Source organism: Sorex araneus, chromosome 6, assembly GCF_027595985.1.
Source record: "Sorex araneus isolate mSorAra2 chromosome 6, mSorAra2.pri, whole genome shotgun sequence".
In the NCBI taxonomy this organism is placed as follows: Eukaryota; Metazoa; Chordata; class Mammalia; order Eulipotyphla; family Soricidae; genus Sorex; species Sorex araneus.
The window spans coordinates 1,584,271-1,602,172 of record NC_073307.1 but is presented as its reverse complement, the minus strand read 5'-3'; the positions used below and the strand labels follow the sequence as shown (position 1 = coordinate 1,602,172).

Genomic DNA, 17,902 nt, shown 5'->3' with positions numbered 1-17,902 from the left:
CCCATGTGCTTAGGAGATCTGTCCCCCTCCTGTCTGGTCAGGGGCGTGAGGATGAAACAAGGTGCCATCCTGGCAGGAGGGTGACAGAGCTGGAGCAGGCAGGCGTGCGTGGCCGCAGGCTGGCTCGGCCCTGAGCTGGGGGCCAGGGAAGCAGAGCCCCGCGGACGGCAGTCTGGCGGCCTCTGGGCGAGCCGTCTCGACGTTTGGAAACTTGGGTCCGCACTGAGACCCGTTCTTAGATATTTATTGGAATTCTAGTCACAGCTGCCAAAACTTTGAGGCAACCGCGATGTCTGTTAGTGGGTGGCTGGATAAAACATCAGACAACGGAACATTCTCCCAGACAGGAGGGACTTCACGCGCAGACTAGGTGGAAGACGGGCTCCACAGACGTGGCCGGTGGGGGCTGCAGGCCCTCCTGGCGGGAAGCGGCGAGTGGCGGAGAGAGAGGATCTCCAGGCAGAGAGTCTTGTTGAGACGGTAATTGCGGATTGCGTCATTGTATTCGTGTCCAAACCCACGGGCTGTACACCACCGCCGAGGGAGAACTTGAAGGTGAGCCTGATCAAAGACGACGCCCGCTGGTGAGCAGGGCCGGTGTGGGGCGCCCTGGCCTCCCCCTTTGTTCTCAGCCCGGAGCCGCCCGAAAGGAGTCTGCGGAGACGAGACAGACTCTCGTCAGCAGGTTCAAGCCGACGGAACTCCCCGGGGTGGCTGCAGCAATCAGCGCCGGCTTAGCGCAGTAAGAGTGCAGACGCCGTTCAGCTGTCTGGGCATACCCTGCACGTGACACTCCGAACCCCTGGCTGTGAGGACGTTGTTCCTGCCCGAGTTGGTCGCTGAGCTGGTGAACGAATGGGACGTTAATGTAACGCTCGAGTTTGCGGGATATAAAGGTCTGTAAGGCCGTACATGGGGCTGCTCAGACATTCATCCAACGAGCACCGTCACTTCAGCTCAGGTCAGATTCAACCTGCAGAGAATTCTAAGAACAGTAACACAGTCTGTTTTTTGTTTTTTTTTTTAAAGTTTTCAGAACCTACTAAGTACTAGAAGCCAAGTCAGGCAATATGGGCCCACGTGGAAGAGCGTCTTGCTGCCTCAGCAAAGGAGCCCGTGACTGTCTGAGTCAGGCCGATGCCACCAGCAGGGCCGCGGCTGGGTCTTCACGCCGGGCTTTTCCTTCAACACGCACCTCCCCTGCCCGTCTCCTTCTTCTCCACCCTGGGGAGGCCCTTTTTCTCCCTCGAGCACACGCTTCCTCTCTTTCTCACGCCTCACATTTCAGTAGGTCTCGGTGAAACTATCTTGCACTGAAAAAATAAATCAAAGGATCTTGTGCAGCACGTCCTAGATGCAAGCGGGACTCGCCGGATCTTTCCGCAGCGGCCCGCGACGGACTCGGGAGCACAATAGCCACTTTTGTTCCGCAGTGTGTTATCAGATGGGCAGCGCCTCAGACGGAGCCGGGCGTCCGTGGGTGCCAAAGGGCTGCTGGGAGATGCATCTGGACTTGATCAGACGCTCCCCACGGAAGGCTCAGCGAGGTGTTTCATTTTAGGGCGGAATTTCGTCACCACTCCACAAATTCTTTCACTTACAGACGGCAGGGAGACGGCTCTGCAGAGCTCCGGCATGATTCCGGCCGCCCTCGTCCTTTACCCGCTGGGTCAGACCGGGCTTGTAGTCCAGTCGGGGGGTGAGGGGGAAGGTGGTTTAGGCAGGGGAAGGCTGTTGAGGGGGAAACCCCGGGAGCCAGCTGGAGGTGGTGCCGCCCCCCCCCCCCCCACCCGGGCCACCATGGGCCCCTGGAGCTCACAATACCCAGAACGCAGCGTCCCATGGGTGAGCCGTGTCTGGGATCGGCCCCGCTCACCGCATTTCAGAGGTGAGGGCGAAGGTAGCTGTGAGGAGCCCGGGGTGGGCGCCCGGAGGCTGCCGACGGTCACCCTGAACCAGGCCCCGGCGTTTGTCCTGCAGGCGCCCTGGGCCGGAGTGGCCGAGCTGCCCTCGAGCCAGCGGCCGTGCCAGGCCCTGAGGCCGGTCCTGTGCTATCAGCCCCCCGTGGGTGCCTGCACTCGGGCGAGTGCCCGGGAAGGCGCCAGGAGCATGTCCCAGCTGCCCGCGTCCTGCTCACGGGCCCCGGGGGAGGCAGCCGTGCCGAGCAGCGGCGGGGAGCCCTGGAGGAGGCTGTGCGGCAGCCCTCGGCGGCTGTGGGGCTGCTGTCGTGCTCCCTCGGGGCTGCAGGAGCTGGCGGCTCCCAGCCAACGCGGCCACACACGCTTATTAGGAAAAGGAAACTAAATCGGCACCACAGTGCAGTTTGTGAGAGCGTCCTATGGGGTTGGAATGATCATCGTAATTATTTTTTTCAAACCTGGTGGGTTTCGAGTCCTGGCGGGTCTCGGGGCCCCTGTGGGTGATGCTCTTAACGATGGAGGCTCGAGCGGAGATTTGTTTGATGTTTTCCCTGATTATCGTTCTGGGGAGGGGAGCTTTTCGAGACCAAAGTTCCTGGCTGCCACTCCGGTGCTGCCGGGGGTCAAACCTGGGGGGGTGGCCCAGTGGGCAGGGCCTGGGCCGGGGGAGGATGGCCTAGTGGGCAGGGCCTGGGCCGGGGGTGGGGGGTGGCCCAGTGGGCAGGGCCTGGGTGGGGGTGGGAGGATGGCCCAGTGGGCAGGGCCTGGGCGGGGGAGGATGGCAGGCCCTGGGCGGGGGGTTGGGGGGTGGCCCAGTGGACAGGGCCTGGGCAGGGGTAGGGGGGTGGCCTAGTGGGCGGGGCCTGGGCAGGGGAGGATGGCCCAGTGGGCAGGGCCTGGGCGAGGGGGTGGGGGGTGGCCCAGTGGGCGGGGCCTGGGCGGGAGTGGGGGTGGCCCAGTGGGCAGGGCCTGGGCGGGGGTTGGGGGGTGGCCTAGTGGGCAGGGCCTGAGCAGGGGTGGGGGGATGACCCAGTGGGCAGGGCCTGGGTCTGCATGTGGCCCCAGAGCACGTCCAGGTGCTCCCAAACCCCAAACCAACACCACCACACGCCACCCCTGTCTGCCACCCCTGACCGTCGTACTTGGAAACACTGGGTGCTCTTCCTGCGTCTCTCACGGGGGTCCCGAGCCCTTTGGAGGAGACGCCCGATTGTGGGCGTTTCCTATTCGTTTCCCCCCCCCCCCCCCCCCCCCCCGCTGTCCAGGCCTGATGGCATCACGCGGTCACGGCGGGTCTCACGCCCCATCTCAGCGCCTTCGGGCTCCTGTGCTGTGACGGCTCTAACTCCTCCACAGGCAAGCAAGGCCTCTTCCTGCCGTCCACCCCCCCGGGGGCCAGGAGCACCCTCGGAAGGGAGGACCGGTGGGCTTTCCCGACGACACCGACAGGACAGGCTCGTGTCAGCCGTGGCTCAGACGCTCCAGAGGTTGCGTTTTCCTGACGCCAAGTAAGATCCTCTTTCGTGTCCCTGCCTTTCCCCGTCGCTCTGCCGCGGCGTGTATCAAGGCTGTTCCCTGGGGAGGATGGATGCAGGGGAGAGGTCGCGGCTCCCTCTCCGGAGGGTCAGCACCGCGTGGCCTCGCTCGGTGCCCTCCCGCGCCCGCTGGGGGCCAACTGCTCCCACAGAGACAGTCAGTGCGGCTCCCCGCCCAGCCCACCCTGCTGGAGACCCCAGGCCTGAGACGCGCACACAGGAAGTCGGGGATTGAAACTGCCTTGGACGGCCGGGTGGGGCCAAGGGGGAGCACTGTGGCACACGGCTATTACAGGTGTGTACGTGGACATGACAGGCACGTGTGTGCCTATAAACACGTGTGTGCACACATGTTTGAGTAGAAAGAATACAGACGTGCTTCTGTACCTGGAGGGACATTTCTGATGGGCCGTATTTCCCTCCACGCCCAGGCTGAGAGCTGGCTCGTTGTCCTGGGGAGGGGAGTCGCCCAGGCCGGGCGGGGGACGGGGGAGCAGGCTGCCTGGGAGCGACGTTACACGCAGCTAGATGGCCTTGGCAGCGGAGACGGGCCCCGGCCGGGCCTGGGCCAAGGCAGGACAAAGGGCCCCAGGGAACCCTGCAGGAAGGGCCGGGGTCCGCTCCTCAGGCACCCGCCCACCAGGCGCTGAGGCACCCCTGCACCCCTCGGCGAGCCGCCCTGGAGCCAGGAGGACCCTGCCAGCCCCGAGCTTTCCCAGCCCCGTTTCCAGCCACAGGCCATTTTCTGACACGGCCGTTTCCCTGGCTGCCTCCTTCAGAACTTCCCCCTGACTCTTCCTTGCTTTGCTTTTAGAGTTGCAGAGTGGGAGTTCGATTTTACCAGGTTAATTTAGAGAGCTGCTCTCTTCGGCTGCAGAGAGATTTTAATTCAGTGAAAACAGAGCAAAGACCCCTGTCCTCGGAGGGCTTCCCTGGGGTGGGAGGGCGGGTGGGCAGGGGACCCGGCCCCCGCAGGGGCTCGGGAAGGGACAGCAGAACTGCCCGAGCATCACCAGGGAGTCGTGCCATGGGCGACAGAAGCAGAAGCAAAATACACAAGAGGGACATGGAACAAAAGCGTCTCTGCTCTGCCAAGGAAACAGTGTCTGCGGGTTCTGGTTGCCCGCGGGGACAGCTGGGCGCGCGTGGACACGTCTCCCGGCTCTGGCCACACTCACGCACCCGCTGCCCGGGGACTCGGTCAAGCCACGTCGAGCCCCCACTCCCTCTCCCTCCGCGAGCAGAGCAGCCCGGGACACAGACCCCAGACCCACACACAGCGCCCGGCAGGCCAGGAGCCCCCGTAAACAATCTCTGAGCCAATCAACAAAATTTTGCCCAACCCCCAATCAAGAGACTATTACTGGCTTTTAGGCTCAAACAAGTTTAGAAGATTTACAATAAATCCAAAACTTAGTCTTCATTCTGATACCTTCTTTTTTGTTTGTTTGTTTGTTTGTTTTGGGTCACACCCAGCATGCTCAGGGGTTACTCATGGCTCTGCACTCAGGAATTACTCCTGGCAGTGCTCAGGGGACCACACGGGATGCAAGGAATTGAACCTGGGTCAGCTGCGTGCAAGGCAAACGCCCTCCCCTCTGTGTGTTGCTCCAGCCCTCCTGTTACCTTCTTTTCGATACTTTTGGGGGCAAACTGAGTGGGACATAAACTCTGATTTCCCACATTCAGAAACGTGTCGTAGGGTGCGGTTGGCGTGTACGGGGAACAACGCAGTGACAGTGTTCAACTCAGAGCCGTGACGATGGATAGCACTGTGGGAGTCTCTATGTATATTTCTTCAGTGTTTCACCTCCGAGGGCCTCTATAAGGGCCTGGCTTGGTGGGGGGTCACACTGGCAGCTCGGGGGTCCTCCTGGCAGTGCTCAGGGAGCCACACGGCATCCGCTCGAGCAAATCGATGAACAAAGGGATGACAAGTGATACAGTGACTATCAGAGAAGAATTTCCAAGACACCTACTTTCCCCGTTGAAATCTTAACTCTGCAGCCCGTGGCCCTGAGCACGTGTCTGTGCCTGCGTCCCCGGCGTCATGCTCTAAGGCACTGGTGGCAATGCTAACTGTCTTGATTAACACCACACGAGGTCCTCCTGCGGGCCCTGTGTCCTGTGGAGGGGCTGGCGTGTGCCACGGGCCTGGGCATCCTGTTCTACACATGCCTGAGAGAAGCCGGCAAGAAACAGGAGCTCCTGTGAGGAGTTTCTGAGCCCGGGAGAAACGGAGGCGTCCACGGGACTTGAACACAGCTCCGGGCCCCGGGGAAGTTGGGGACACGCTGCGTCTAATCTGACCCACCGGCAGGAATCGGCACCAGGCAGCCAGAGCTGCGCCTTAGCCCGGTGCCCCGGGACCCCCGAGGCCACACTGTCCCTGCATCACATCACGAGCTGCTGTTTCCTGCCGATGCAGCCCGTCACCACTCACCCCGCAGCAGAATCACCACCTCCGAGGCGACCAGAATGACAAGCCGCTCCTCTCGTCCCCGCTGCACCTCAGGGCGCTCGGAACCGACACTCTGGCCGCGGGGACACGCGTGGAGGGAGGCTCGGGACAGACTTCCCGTGAGAATCTGCGATTCCCATGTAGAGTTCTGAGCCGTGACGGCAGCCGGCTGCCGCTAGGAAGGCTGGTGGGGACGTGTGCCCTGCACCTGCTCGGGGAGGGCTTGTTGGCGCTCAGGGACGCTGCATTTCACACGGGGGACAGAAACCGGTCATGGGATCATCTGTGCGGGGCCAGGCCAGGAGCAGCTGCTGGATCACGTGTGTCTCTCCAGCCTTCCCAGCTCTGGCACCAGGCTGCCTGAGTCTGGTGCTTGGCGCGGCCTGGGAACTACGGCTTTTGCCGATGGGACTCAGAGCGTGTCGCAGGCGGGGGGTGGGGGGTTCTGGTGGGGGCAGAGGACGTCTCCCCAGGGGCCTCTGGAGTCGTCCGGGCGTGCAACCCACGCTCCCTCCACGTCAGGTGGAGCCGTCCTTTCGTGCGGCACGGAGCACACGACATGAAGCATGCAAGAAACGAGAAAAGTCCTTTTAGGAGGGGTCGTTTCCTCGTTTCCTCGGAGCCGGCAGGTGAGCCCGGCCCTGCCGTCCCGCTGCTCTGTGCTCCGGGCCCTCCTCCTGGTCTCCGACTGGGCACGCGAGCGTCCTGCTGCGGCCAGAGGTGGTTTGCCCTTTTCGGCAACTGACTCGGTCATACAATCCCATTCTGCAAGGTGAATTCCCCTGAGGGTGGGGCACGCTCGGCCGTGCCCGGGGCCATGCCCGGGGCTTCCCCGCGCGGGGGGCCGGGTGTGGTGCTGGGTCCAGCCTGCCGGGACGTGCCGTCAGTGTCTCTCACACGCGTGAGCCAGCCTACCTGGCACCACACGGAGCTCTCGCACTCAGCTCTGGGTGTCCTTTGCCCGGGACGGGGTGTCCCGGGGTCGGAGAGGACTGTCACCCTTGGAAGCCCCTGTTCTCGCTGCACACGGCACTGGCGCTTACCTTTGAGTTCCAGAGCGTTTACAAAGCCGGTTGGGAAGCTGATACTATCACAAGTCCATTGGCCATGAATACAAATGTGTTGCTATTAAGAATAAAATCATGAAGGTGATAGTCACCGAGTTGCTAGTTTGATACTGTAAGTTAGCAGCTTTTGAAAATAATTCACCTTAAAAATGATTTCTGCCTGTTCATACTTTCCTGTAAAAGCCATCTTGGTGTTGGTGCGCGAGGGTCATCTCTGACGGTGCTCCCTGTGCCACGCCGTGGGCCCCGAGGCACGACCTGACGTGGGCTCTCCGCCCCCAGGCGTCTGTGTGCCGTCACTCTTGCCCTTCCTCTCTTCCTCCCTCACTCTCTTCCTGCACTCGCTTCACCTGATCTTACGGTACGGCGACGAGTCTCAGGCCAGCGGGAACACCAGCACAGTGAGAACCTGTCTTGTAGGTTTGCCCCTTCCAGCGCCCCGAGTCACGGGGACTTACCTGCACGTGTCACGCCCCGTGACGGCTCACAGGCCACTGTTCCCGGAGTCAGAGGCAGATGAGTCATCAGAAGTGACGGTCAGCTCCTCCAGAAGGGGGTTCGGTCCAGATAGGGCAGCGACTTGTCTTTTGTCTCTGGGACCCACTGGGGCTGCTCCAGGCCCCCAGGTCTGTGCCCGCGGGTGGGTGCCACTGTGTCCGGGGTGGGGGGGCGGCCCTGCTGAGGCTCCTTCTGGCAAACACACGCTCAGCCCATGAATCCCGGTGCCCAGTGAGCGACCCAGTGTGTGGGAAATCCCTCCCACTCCCGCAGTCAGAGTTTCGGGAGGAATCCCGGCAGGGAGACGCACGGTCCCGGCTTCTGTGCCCAAGGAGACGTCCCAGTGTTGCTTCAGTTTCTTTGCTTGCAATATGACAGGATTCAAAGTCCACTTAATGATTAAAAAAACTAATAAAAATCAGAATTTGAAGACCCTGGCTCAGCACAGCAAAACGGTGTATATAGAAGGTCCCCTCACCTGGCTTGCCTTTGGTAGGGGAAAACTGGACGCTTCCCTCTAAAACTGTGACAATACAAGGCCATCACTGTCACCTTTGTTATTAAATGTGGCACAGCAAAGTCCTGGTGACACGACTGTGAGAAGGAGAAAAGGATCAGACTGGAAAAGAAGTAAAAATATTCAGATGAGATGTGAGATTCACAGGAAACCCCAAAGGCTAAAGAACTAACAAGACTATTAGAACGGCTACACCAATAAGGTAGCAGGCTATAGAAACAACATACAGAATAGGTTGCGTTTCTAAGTACAAGTAATGAAGTAGGAGAAACTTTACTAATTTACGACCTCAGTTAAAAGAATCAAATACCTGGGAATCAGCACGAGAGGCTTAAGACACGGACACCATAAGTCACCGTTAAGAGCAGTGAGATTTCCACACTCGTGCACGGGAAGGACTGACCCTGGGCAGCAACCACACTGCCCAACACAGTGACGGTCAGAGGCTCAGTGATGGTCTCCAAGAACATGGAACAAGCATGACTGAAGTTTGAGTGGAGCCACCAAGGGACCCAAAGCAGCGCAGAGACAAGTGCGAGGGGCAGCCCGGCCGCTGACTTCAAGCCGCGTCACACGTCCCAGTCACCCAGACAGACACAGGGCTCAGCAAGACAGAATGGGGAGTCCAGAGTTAACTCATATTTAGAGATGCACATTTCATTGATCACAAAGAAAATGAGCCCAGAGTGGAGAAATCTCTCCAACGAGAAGTGAAAGGGACTGAGAGCCACGTGCGGAGACTGGAACCCGGTCACGATAGCTCCCACGCGCACACAGAGGCTAAGCCGAGAAATGATGAGAGACTGGCATGTTGCAGCCCAAATGATAAAGTACATCGAGGAACCAGGACACGGACTTCTGTGATGTACTCGGAGATTTGACGACAATGTCAAGAGCAAGAAAAGCAAAAACAAATGTAATAACATTTTAAAATCTGCACAACTTAAACTTTATGAAATAAAAATCCACTTGGGGCCAGAGTGGGAGAGCAGCAGGTAAGCACTTGCTTGGCACTTAGGCAAGCCAGGTTTGATCCACGGTATCTCACATGCCCCCTGAGCACTGCCAGGAGTGAGTCCTGCGTGCAGAGCCAGGAGAATGCTGAGTACTGCCAGGTGTGTATTTATAGATACACCCCCTCCCCCAAACTACCTTATACTCAATGGGAGAAAATAGCTACACACCATTCATCCAGGGGTTAATACACAAGCTAGGAAAGGAACTAACAAAAGTCAACAAGAAAACAACCCCATCGAAACGTACGGAGAAGAGCAGAACAGACACTTATTCAGACACACACATGAGCACGGGGCACGTGAGAGCAAGCTCAGGATCGCTCACCACAGGGGAACCCCACCAAGGACAACGCGAGGCTGTGGGAGGGCTGTGTCGGGGCGAGGCGTGGGGAGACCAGGATCCACACAGGCTCCGTCACTGCTCCAGCCCCTCTGGGAAATGGTGCGAGGACTCAACGTTGATTCAGAGCCCCGTGCGAGTGGCGGTTTCACCCCGGTGACCGGTAGCCAGGAGCGCTCACTTCAGGAGATACACACGCCAGCCCGGTTCACGGGGGCCCGGGCCTGTGAGGGACCAGGTGCCAACAGCAGGCGCGAAGGCCGCGTGGGGCTGTGAGCACGAGGGCGGGTTCCCAGCCACGCCAGGAGTGAGGAAAGCTGTGGCCGCTTCCCGCGGGACAGCAGGCGGGAGCAGAGGGGCCCGGCGAGGCGAGGGAGCGGGGCAGGAACAGAAACACCGTCACGGCCAGGCTGGGCCAGCAGGGGAGACCGAGGCTGGGCAGGAGGGACGCGGTGCTTGGGGTCGCTGCGCTGGGAGAGGGAACCGTCCCCCCCGCCCCCAAACATCCAGCCACGCCAACAGAGAAAAACAAAGCCCGAGGAAGACAAGACCGAAAGCTACTGTTTCATTTTTACTAAAAATGATTTATACTGGGGCTGGAGCAATAGCACAGCGGGTAGGGCGCTTGCCTTGCACGCGGCCAACCCAGGCTGACCCAGGTTCGAATCCCAGCATCCCATATGGTCCCCTGAGCACCGCCAGGGGTAATTCCTGAGTGTAGAACCAGGAGTAACCTCTGTGCATTGCTGGGTGTGACCCAAAAAGCAAAAAAAAAAAAAAATGATTTATATTGTAATAATGATGTTTTTTTTCCAAAGGGATTTTCTCTCCCTGGGTTTCTCTCCCTGACTCACCAAGCCCTCTGCGTCCTGGCATTCTGCATCAGATCAAAGACATCAATAAATGACAATCGTTTTCCGCCGGATCCATTTTAGTTTTCTCTCTTGAAGTAATAATGACAAATGCTCACAAAGACTGTCAGCAGAGAACAGACTAGAGGCATGTAAAGCAGCTTGACTTGTTTCCGTCTATTTTTTTCATTTTCATTTTTTAGAGAAATCCTGTTGCCTACGTTTAAGACAGGTGAGGAGGCTGCGGCTGTGCCAATTAGCCCTTCAGCTCTGGACTCAACGCTTCCCGGTGTGTATTTTACCAATACCCGGTGTTCCATGTTGAAGCTTAAAAGACTGTGTGTACAGCCCACTGCTGGTCATCATGTGTCCACACCCAATGATGACTCGTGTTCCGTGGACACCCACCAGTGGAGCCCGGGGGTGGTGACGTGTGTTCCCTCAGAACACACAGGACATGGCGGTTCCTGGTGTCTTCTCCCCACAGCTGTGCACCGGCCTCCCTCATTCTCAGGCAGCCTCTCAACCTCTCTTATTCAGAGTCTTGTCCGTGGGTCCCAGCAACAGTGCAGTGGGGGGGGGGGGGGGGCGCTTGCTTTGCTCGCGGAAGCCCGGGCTTGGTTCCCAGCACCCAGTGTGGCCCACCACGCCCGCCAGGAGAGACCCCTGAGTGCAGAGCCCCGAGCACAGCTGCTGTGGCCCCCAAACAAACGAACAAACAAACGATTCCACTGACGACGGGGGCTGGAGAGAGGCTGAGTGCAGGCTGGCTGCTGGCTCAGCCCCGAGCACCCGTGGAAGTTCCACACGCAGCTGGAAGCAGCCCCCGACAGCCGCCCGGCGGCCCTGAGCCAGGCTTCTGGCCTGGGCTTCTCTTTCCCGGAGAAACCTTGGCTCCAGCTGCCCCCGCCCTGCCGCCTTCTGCCGGGGCCAGCAGCATGCACGCACGGAGACCTTTCCCACAGCTCCTCGGCGTCATTTCCCCACCTTCTGGGGCACTTTGCCACTTGTCGGGGCGGTTCCAGTGCAGGAGAGACTTTGCTCCCTGAACACCCAGGGGGAGAGAGTGTCGCACAATCTCCCGCTCCAGAGAAATGCTCCTTTCCCTGGAATGAAGGTGCGATCACAGTCAGGAGCTGGACCCAGGTGCTTCCTTACAGACCCGTGATTGCCGTTCTCCACGTACGTCTTCCAGCTCCGAGAGGTGCTACCCAGACGTCCTTCCGAGACGTGCGAGGTGCGCCCACGCAGACTGAAACACGAGTTGAAGCAGGGTCAGCTCTAAGGTTGGCGCGTGGCGGGCAGATCTTAGTAACTGTTCCCATAGGTCACCTTCGGCAATCAAACCCACTGAGCAAACGTGTTAGAAACCTCAGTTTAAGTCTATCCATCACTTGACTTTAAGCCCCTTCACGCACACGGGGAAACTTTTCTCTCCTTTGGGCCCCAGCCCCAGTAGCTGCATCATATATTACGCTCCTCATAGAAGACTCAGTAATTATCAAGATATGTGTGACCTCCCAGAATATAAATACCAAAGGTGAGTAAAGGAATGGGCGCATTAATGGTACTTGACTTTAAGGAAGATATATGCAGTCAAGAGCTATTAACTGATTTATGAGGGCCGGGCTCCGTCCCCAGCACTCCCTAAATCATTATTAAGTGGAAACTCATTGGACTTCGATGAGCAGCGCGGCCGTGCCAGGTTAGCACAGAATCCCGGCAAAAGTGCAGTTGTGCAGCTGCTCACACGCAGTTTGGTGCCGCCTTTAAAGCAGGAGTCAGAATCCACGTCGCGAGCGTGTACAAATCCGTGTCGCAGAGAAAGCAGCTCCGCAGGAAAGCGGGTTTTCTCTCTTCTTTCCTGCCCTTCCCCAGACAGATCATCTGCAGCAGCAGGAGAGAGCTGCAGACCTGAGCGGGGGCGTCAGTTAGTGCTGCAGGGACGGGGCCGCGGATCTGAGACCCAACAGCAGCAGGTCTGACAGGAACGAGCCGGTCCTCATTTCCTGGCAAATGTTGGGAGTCAGGCGAAGTAAGGCCCTTCTCTGAGCTGGGTGCCTTCCTCCTGTGCGCTTCCGGCTGGGTGCTCCTCACCACGGGCCCCAAACCTGCCGGCAATCACAGTTCTCCGCCTCAAGATCATTCACACGGACGCGCGGAGGTGAGTGAGTCCCCGAGTCAGTAACTGACCCTGGACTGATCAAAGGGACAGCAGGGACGAAGGAAACGACTCACTTCCTTGTCTCCACACGAGAAGGGAAGCCGCCTCTTCCCTTCCACACTGTCGGTGATAAAATGGCAAGTGTGCGCTTTGTCGCCCCGTCCGGGCTGCATATGCTGAGTAAGGCCAGGGCGACACTAAACACAACAAGGTAAACAAGGTGTCGCTAATACTTTACAAGTCCAAACATGGACATGTAGAGATATCCCATCCCTAAGAAAATAAATCTCAGCAGAATCAATATAAACTTAGACCGTAAAGCAGCTCAGCCAGACACGTGGGTGCGTGTGGTGGCTCGTGTCTTAGGGCACCGTCGTCAGCGCGACTCGGGTTCTTGAACGATGGGAGGAGAGTTGTTGGGGGAGGGCGTGGGGGGCCCTCGGGAAGGTCAAGTGTGATGACAAGTCAGGACACTTGCCCAGACCCAGACGCACACTGCGGTGATGAGTGACTTCAGGCGCTGCCTCCGCTGGGGGACACGGGCTGCAGGCAGGGGGCACAGAGCCCCCGGCCCCGGGCCCCAAGGCTGGCCCTGGTACTGCTTCACTCAGCCCCTCGCGCTGTGGTCAGCCTACAGATCTGCCCGGAGCCCGTGGGCTGCCTTGGGAAGAGGCGTAGGAAAGAGATTTGGGGCTGGAGTGTTAGCCCAGGCGGAGGGCGTTTGCCTTGCACGCGGCCGACCTGGGTTCGATTCCCAGCATCCCATATGGTCCCCTGAGCACCGCCAGGAGTAATTCCTGAGTGCAGAGCCAGGAGTGACCCCTGAGCATCGCCAGGTGTGGCCGCCCCCCCCCCCCCAAAAGGAGAGAGATTCAGGAAAGCAGAAGCTGGTCCTTACCCGGGGGGTGCGGGAGGGCCAGGCCCTGCCGTGATCCCCCCAGGCCCAGGCTGGCTGTTGCTTTGCTCACGGCAAAGTCTCCCCCCTCCCCCGTCCTCTCTGTCCGCGGCTCAGACAGGGCCCCGGGAGCAGCGGACACGTGGGAGACCCACAGAGGCGCCATCGGAGCTGTGCGGGGCCGAGCCCCAGCCCTCCCCAACCCGAGCCTGCCGGCGCCTGCCGTGGCCACGCCTCTCCCCGCGCCCGCGCCCGGTGGGGACACCCACCCCAGCACCCCGAGGGACTGCACCCCCCGCAGCCACTGCACAGAGCCTGACAGTGGGGGGCAGAGACAGGGCACAGGCGGGCCGGCCAGCGGGAGTACTGGGTGCAGTGCCGGGCCGGAGCGTCTGTGCTGAGAGTCCGGGAACGGAGAGGCCCGCGGCACAAAGGACACACGAGGCGTGACCGAGGGGAGGCTGGGGCTGAGGGACACCGTCCCCTGCACTGAGCAGTGGGGCCGCAGCGAGGGCCGGGAACTGCTCCTGAGGCTCCCGGGCCGGGGGAAGCTGGAATCAAACCTCATTCATTGATTCGATTCCAAAGCACGTCTCTGAATTCCTCCTCGGACAGGCGGGCGCCAGCGGGTCCGGGCGCCCTGCACGTGGAGGGGCCCGGGGCTGGGCGTCCGCCTCCGGAAGGGCAAGAGTCGGTGGCCTTTGTGTCAGTCACACACGAGCCGCAGTGCCAGGACCTCCCCCTGTTTCAGTGTCTGTCGTAACCGGGAGCTCGCAACCATGAAACTGCTCGTCTTAGGCAGAGGGAAAGGCGGTTTCTGCCGGACACCCCAGAGGCCCCACCCCTCCGCCTGGGGAGCCGGTCAAGGCCTGGGGGCTCCCGACCGGGAGGAACCATGTGTCCTTCACCCTGAAGCCCCCCAGCAGAAACAATGTTTCCCAAAGTTCAGTCCAGCACCTCCAGCAGAAACAATGTTTCCCAAAGTTCACTCCCACTCAGAACTCACAACCCGCCCCGCAGAGCAGCCTGGCCACGCCCACAGAGTGGCCCTTGCCGAGGCTGGGCTTCCCACAGACACGGAGGCCCACACACGAGGCCCCGGGAGCCCCGTCCACCCTCGCAGTGACCCAGGACCTGCCCCTCCCCCGTGCCTGCTGTTGTAAGAGGCGGCGTTGGCGTGTCCGTCAGACCCTGTCCTCTCCGTGCTCAGGCCAGACCTGGCTGGCGGGGCGGGGGGGGCGGGCAGGGCAGCCCGGGCACGGACGGACACGCAACCACACATGCGCTGGACGGCCACAGAGCCCGGCCCCAGCGGGCCCGAGCACGGCGCTGGCCTCACGCGAGGGAGCACGGAGACCCACTCACCGCGGAGTCCTTGGGGGTCCTCGGGGGCTCCTCGGGCCCCCGCCCTGCATCGAGGCCGGCAGGGTCCATGCCCGCCACCCCGCCGGCCCCCGAGCAGCCGAGCAGGAGCGCGGCCAGACGCCGGAGGCCGAGTGTCGCCGCCAAGCGCAGCAGGGTCGGGGCTTCTCCGGCACGAGCACCTGCAGGGGAAGAAACGAGGAGTCGGTGGGTCCCGGCCGTCCCGGGAAAGGGGGGACCCGCCCGGCAGGGGTTACCGGCGTGTGCGTCAGACAGCAGCCGGGCTCCAGCGGGCAGTGCCCCTCCTGCCCCATCTGAAGACAAAGGGGCGCGTGTCCCCTAGGGCCTCCCCCTTACTGGAGGGTCCGCCCCTGCGAGGGGCACCGCGGCCTCTTACAGCCACCAAGACACAGGCACGCCCCGGAGACTCCTCCTGAAGTGCTCTATGTGCAGGACTAACCCAAGTGCGTCTTCAAAGCCTTTACTGCTTCCCACTGGCCCTAACCTGGCTGCCCCCGACGCCGAGACGAAGTGTGATTCTCGGTGTGTTAGATTTCCGCCGGGGATTTTCCCTTTAAAAAGCAATCGCAGAGGCCCAGGAGAGACCCAGGAGGAGGCACTCGCCCTGCGAGCCCCCAGCCTCAGCTCGAGCCCCGAGCTTGGTTCCTCTAGGAGCGAGCCGGGGGCACGGCCAGGCGTGCAGCCCCCCCCCTCCCCAAGCAATTGCAGGACTCAGAGACGGCCCAGGATGGATGCACTGCAGCCCCCTTCGATGACGCCCATTCCCCACAGCCCCTCGGGACCCCTCCTGGTCCCCAGCACCCAAGGGCGGGGGCAGCACCACGCCTTGAACCGCTGGTTGGGAGTCACCAGAAATGTGCCTGGGCCCACCAAGCTGAGGTTCCCCCAGCCCCACGATCACGAGAGGAAATGGAGGCGCAGAACCTTCACGACGCTCCAGCTCGGCACCCCACGGGGTCTTACGGGCTCCGAGCTGGCTTCATGGTTAGCCAGTAAGCGCCAACTAGAAGACACGTTAGCTCTGCGTCATGACCAAGTGGGCCACAAAACCTGCTATTCCAGTGACAACACACACACTTGAACACAGACCACGTAAGAGAGATGGTTTGCTGCTACCCTCGACTTTCACACTTAGCTGGGGAAAATGTGTTACAGAAACTACCGGGCTGAGCATCACCAGAGGGGCTGGGAGAGAGAGCCTGGGACCAAGAGCACCAGGGTGGGGTCGGTGGTGAATTCCCCTCCCCGAATTCCAGAGCAACAGGAAACTTTCCCCATATAGTGTTCTTGAGAACTGTAAAACTAGGCATGATTATTTATCTATGTGTAGTTTTGCAGATTAAAAAAGAAAAGAAAAAGAAAACCTTGAAATTTTAATTCACCATGTTCCAGGGTCAAACGATATATTTGAACAGGAAACAAAACCAAACCAGTAGAATTTTTCAGGACACCTTAGAACAAAGGGGCCGGTGAGGCTTCATGTGCACGGGACCTGGGCTCGATGCCCAACGTGACGAAAAGGAAGGGAAAAAGGAAACGGTACATTTCTGTGCTGTAAAATTGCGTTTTGTAATTCAAAACGTATCAGAACTGATAGCTCCAGCTATATCCCAATGACAAATGTACTTGTCCCTTCTTACAGGAGTGCAGTCACCCAGAATGATCTCTCTCTCTCTCTCCCTCTCTCTCCCTCTCCCTCCCTCTCCCTCCCTCTCCCTCCCTCTCCCTCTCCCTCTCTCTCTCTCTCTCTCTCTCTCTCTCTCTCTCTCTCTCTCTCTCTCTCTCTCTCCCCTCCTCCCTCCCTCTCTACCTCTCTAATCCAGGGCCTTGTGCATATAAGGCACATACTCTATTGCCAAACCACACACCTACCTTTGACTATTTATTTTGTAATGAAACTTCAAAAGCTGAAATTAGGATGGCTACAAATTTTGCAATAAAAACAATGTGATTCCTGGGGCTGGAGAGATAGCACAGCAGAGAGGGCACTTGCCTTGCAAGCACTGACCCAGGTTCAACCCCCAGCATCCCATCAGGTCCCCCGAGCACGGCCAGGAGTAGTTCCTGAGTTCAGAGCCGGGAGTGACCCCTGAGAATCACAAACCAAAAACCAAACGAAGAGAATGTAATTCCTTGATAAGCTACTAGGATATAATTTTATTTGTGTTTAATGCATTTATTCATTAAAATCCTTATTATCTATAAACTTTTCTTCGAAAATTAAACCAGATCAGAGACACTATTCACACAATAATGCCTGTCCACTGCCCGACTTGGTCGTCTCCCCTTTCTTACGCCACCTGAGATGTGGCCACTGTGTTCTGCCTGTCCCTTCGTCACAGCCTAGGAGCTGTCCCGCCCCCAGGGGCTGCCACACGTGTGGGGGCAACAGCTGAGCCTCAGGGGCCACCCCCACTCCTCCGAGTGAAGCACACAAGTCCATGAGCTCCGGTACTGCGGTACCTTTGGGCCATCCGGAGTTTGAACCGCCAAACGCAAAGGCTAATTGCTGAGTCTATCCTTGCTCATGGGGTGAACCTAGGCAAGCTATTAATTACGGGAGTCCAGAGTTCTCATAAAAATCTGCAGGGTTCCGAGGATAATGAAACAACCTAACACGTAACGAGTTCGCCTGGCACCATGAGGCCCTCACCAAGGCTGGTCCCGCCTCCTCTTCCCGGCATCACCGACGGAAGCGTCTGATCCACCTCACTTTGCCCTAACTTAAAGGTCTGCGGTGGATCCGAGAAGGAACAAAGCTAACCAGTAGAGACCGGAAAGTAATGTGTTAAATGTGTGTGACAAATAGAACTCTGAATAAGAGCTACCCAGGGCCGGGGATGGCGCAGTGGCTAGGGCAGGGCTCTGCTTGGATCCAGTGCAGGCCTGACTGGCCCAGAGCGTCACCGGGGGTCTTGGCTGGCTGGGCAGCACCGGCTATGAGCTCCCCGCCCTGCAGCCTGCCTGCCGTCCCGGTGCCTCTGGGCAGCTCAGTGTTCCCGGTGTCCCTCAGAGACTCGCTTCTCTCTCCCCAGGCTGCAGGGCAGCGGGCAGCCAGCGCCTGCTCACATCAGTGCTTGAAGGTGTTTCTTCACGCTCGGCTGGGCAGTGAGAAAGGAAAACGCTTCCTCTGATGGTGCTGAAGAACAAACTAGGGGCCACCGCCCCGCACACAGAGGTAAGTTCAAGGCCGAGGAGTGGCCTGCACTGGGCCTGAGGCATCGACTACACAAAGAGAACAACGCAGATGACGCCC

The 17,902-nt window shown here is 59.5% G+C and overlaps 1 protein-coding gene across 1 annotated transcript in view; it reads right to left on the bottom strand.

Moving 5' to 3' along the window:
* Window positions 1-355: 355 nt before the first annotated feature.
* LOC129405593 (B-cell scaffold protein with ankyrin repeats-like) overlaps window positions 356-17,902 on the bottom strand; it is a 90,696-nt gene continuing 73,149 nt past the window's right edge. Inside the window, exons 7-11 of the mRNA XM_055141878.1 lie at window positions 14,629-14,807; window positions 5,898-5,988; window positions 1,877-1,985; window positions 522-654; window positions 356-418 (exon numbers count right to left, since the gene is read on the bottom strand). Coding sequence (XP_054997853.1) covers window positions 356-418; window positions 522-654; window positions 1,877-1,985; window positions 5,898-5,988; window positions 14,629-14,807 — 575 coding nt within the window. The remainder of the gene's footprint in view (window positions 419-521; window positions 655-1,876; window positions 1,986-5,897; window positions 5,989-14,628; window positions 14,808-17,902) is intronic.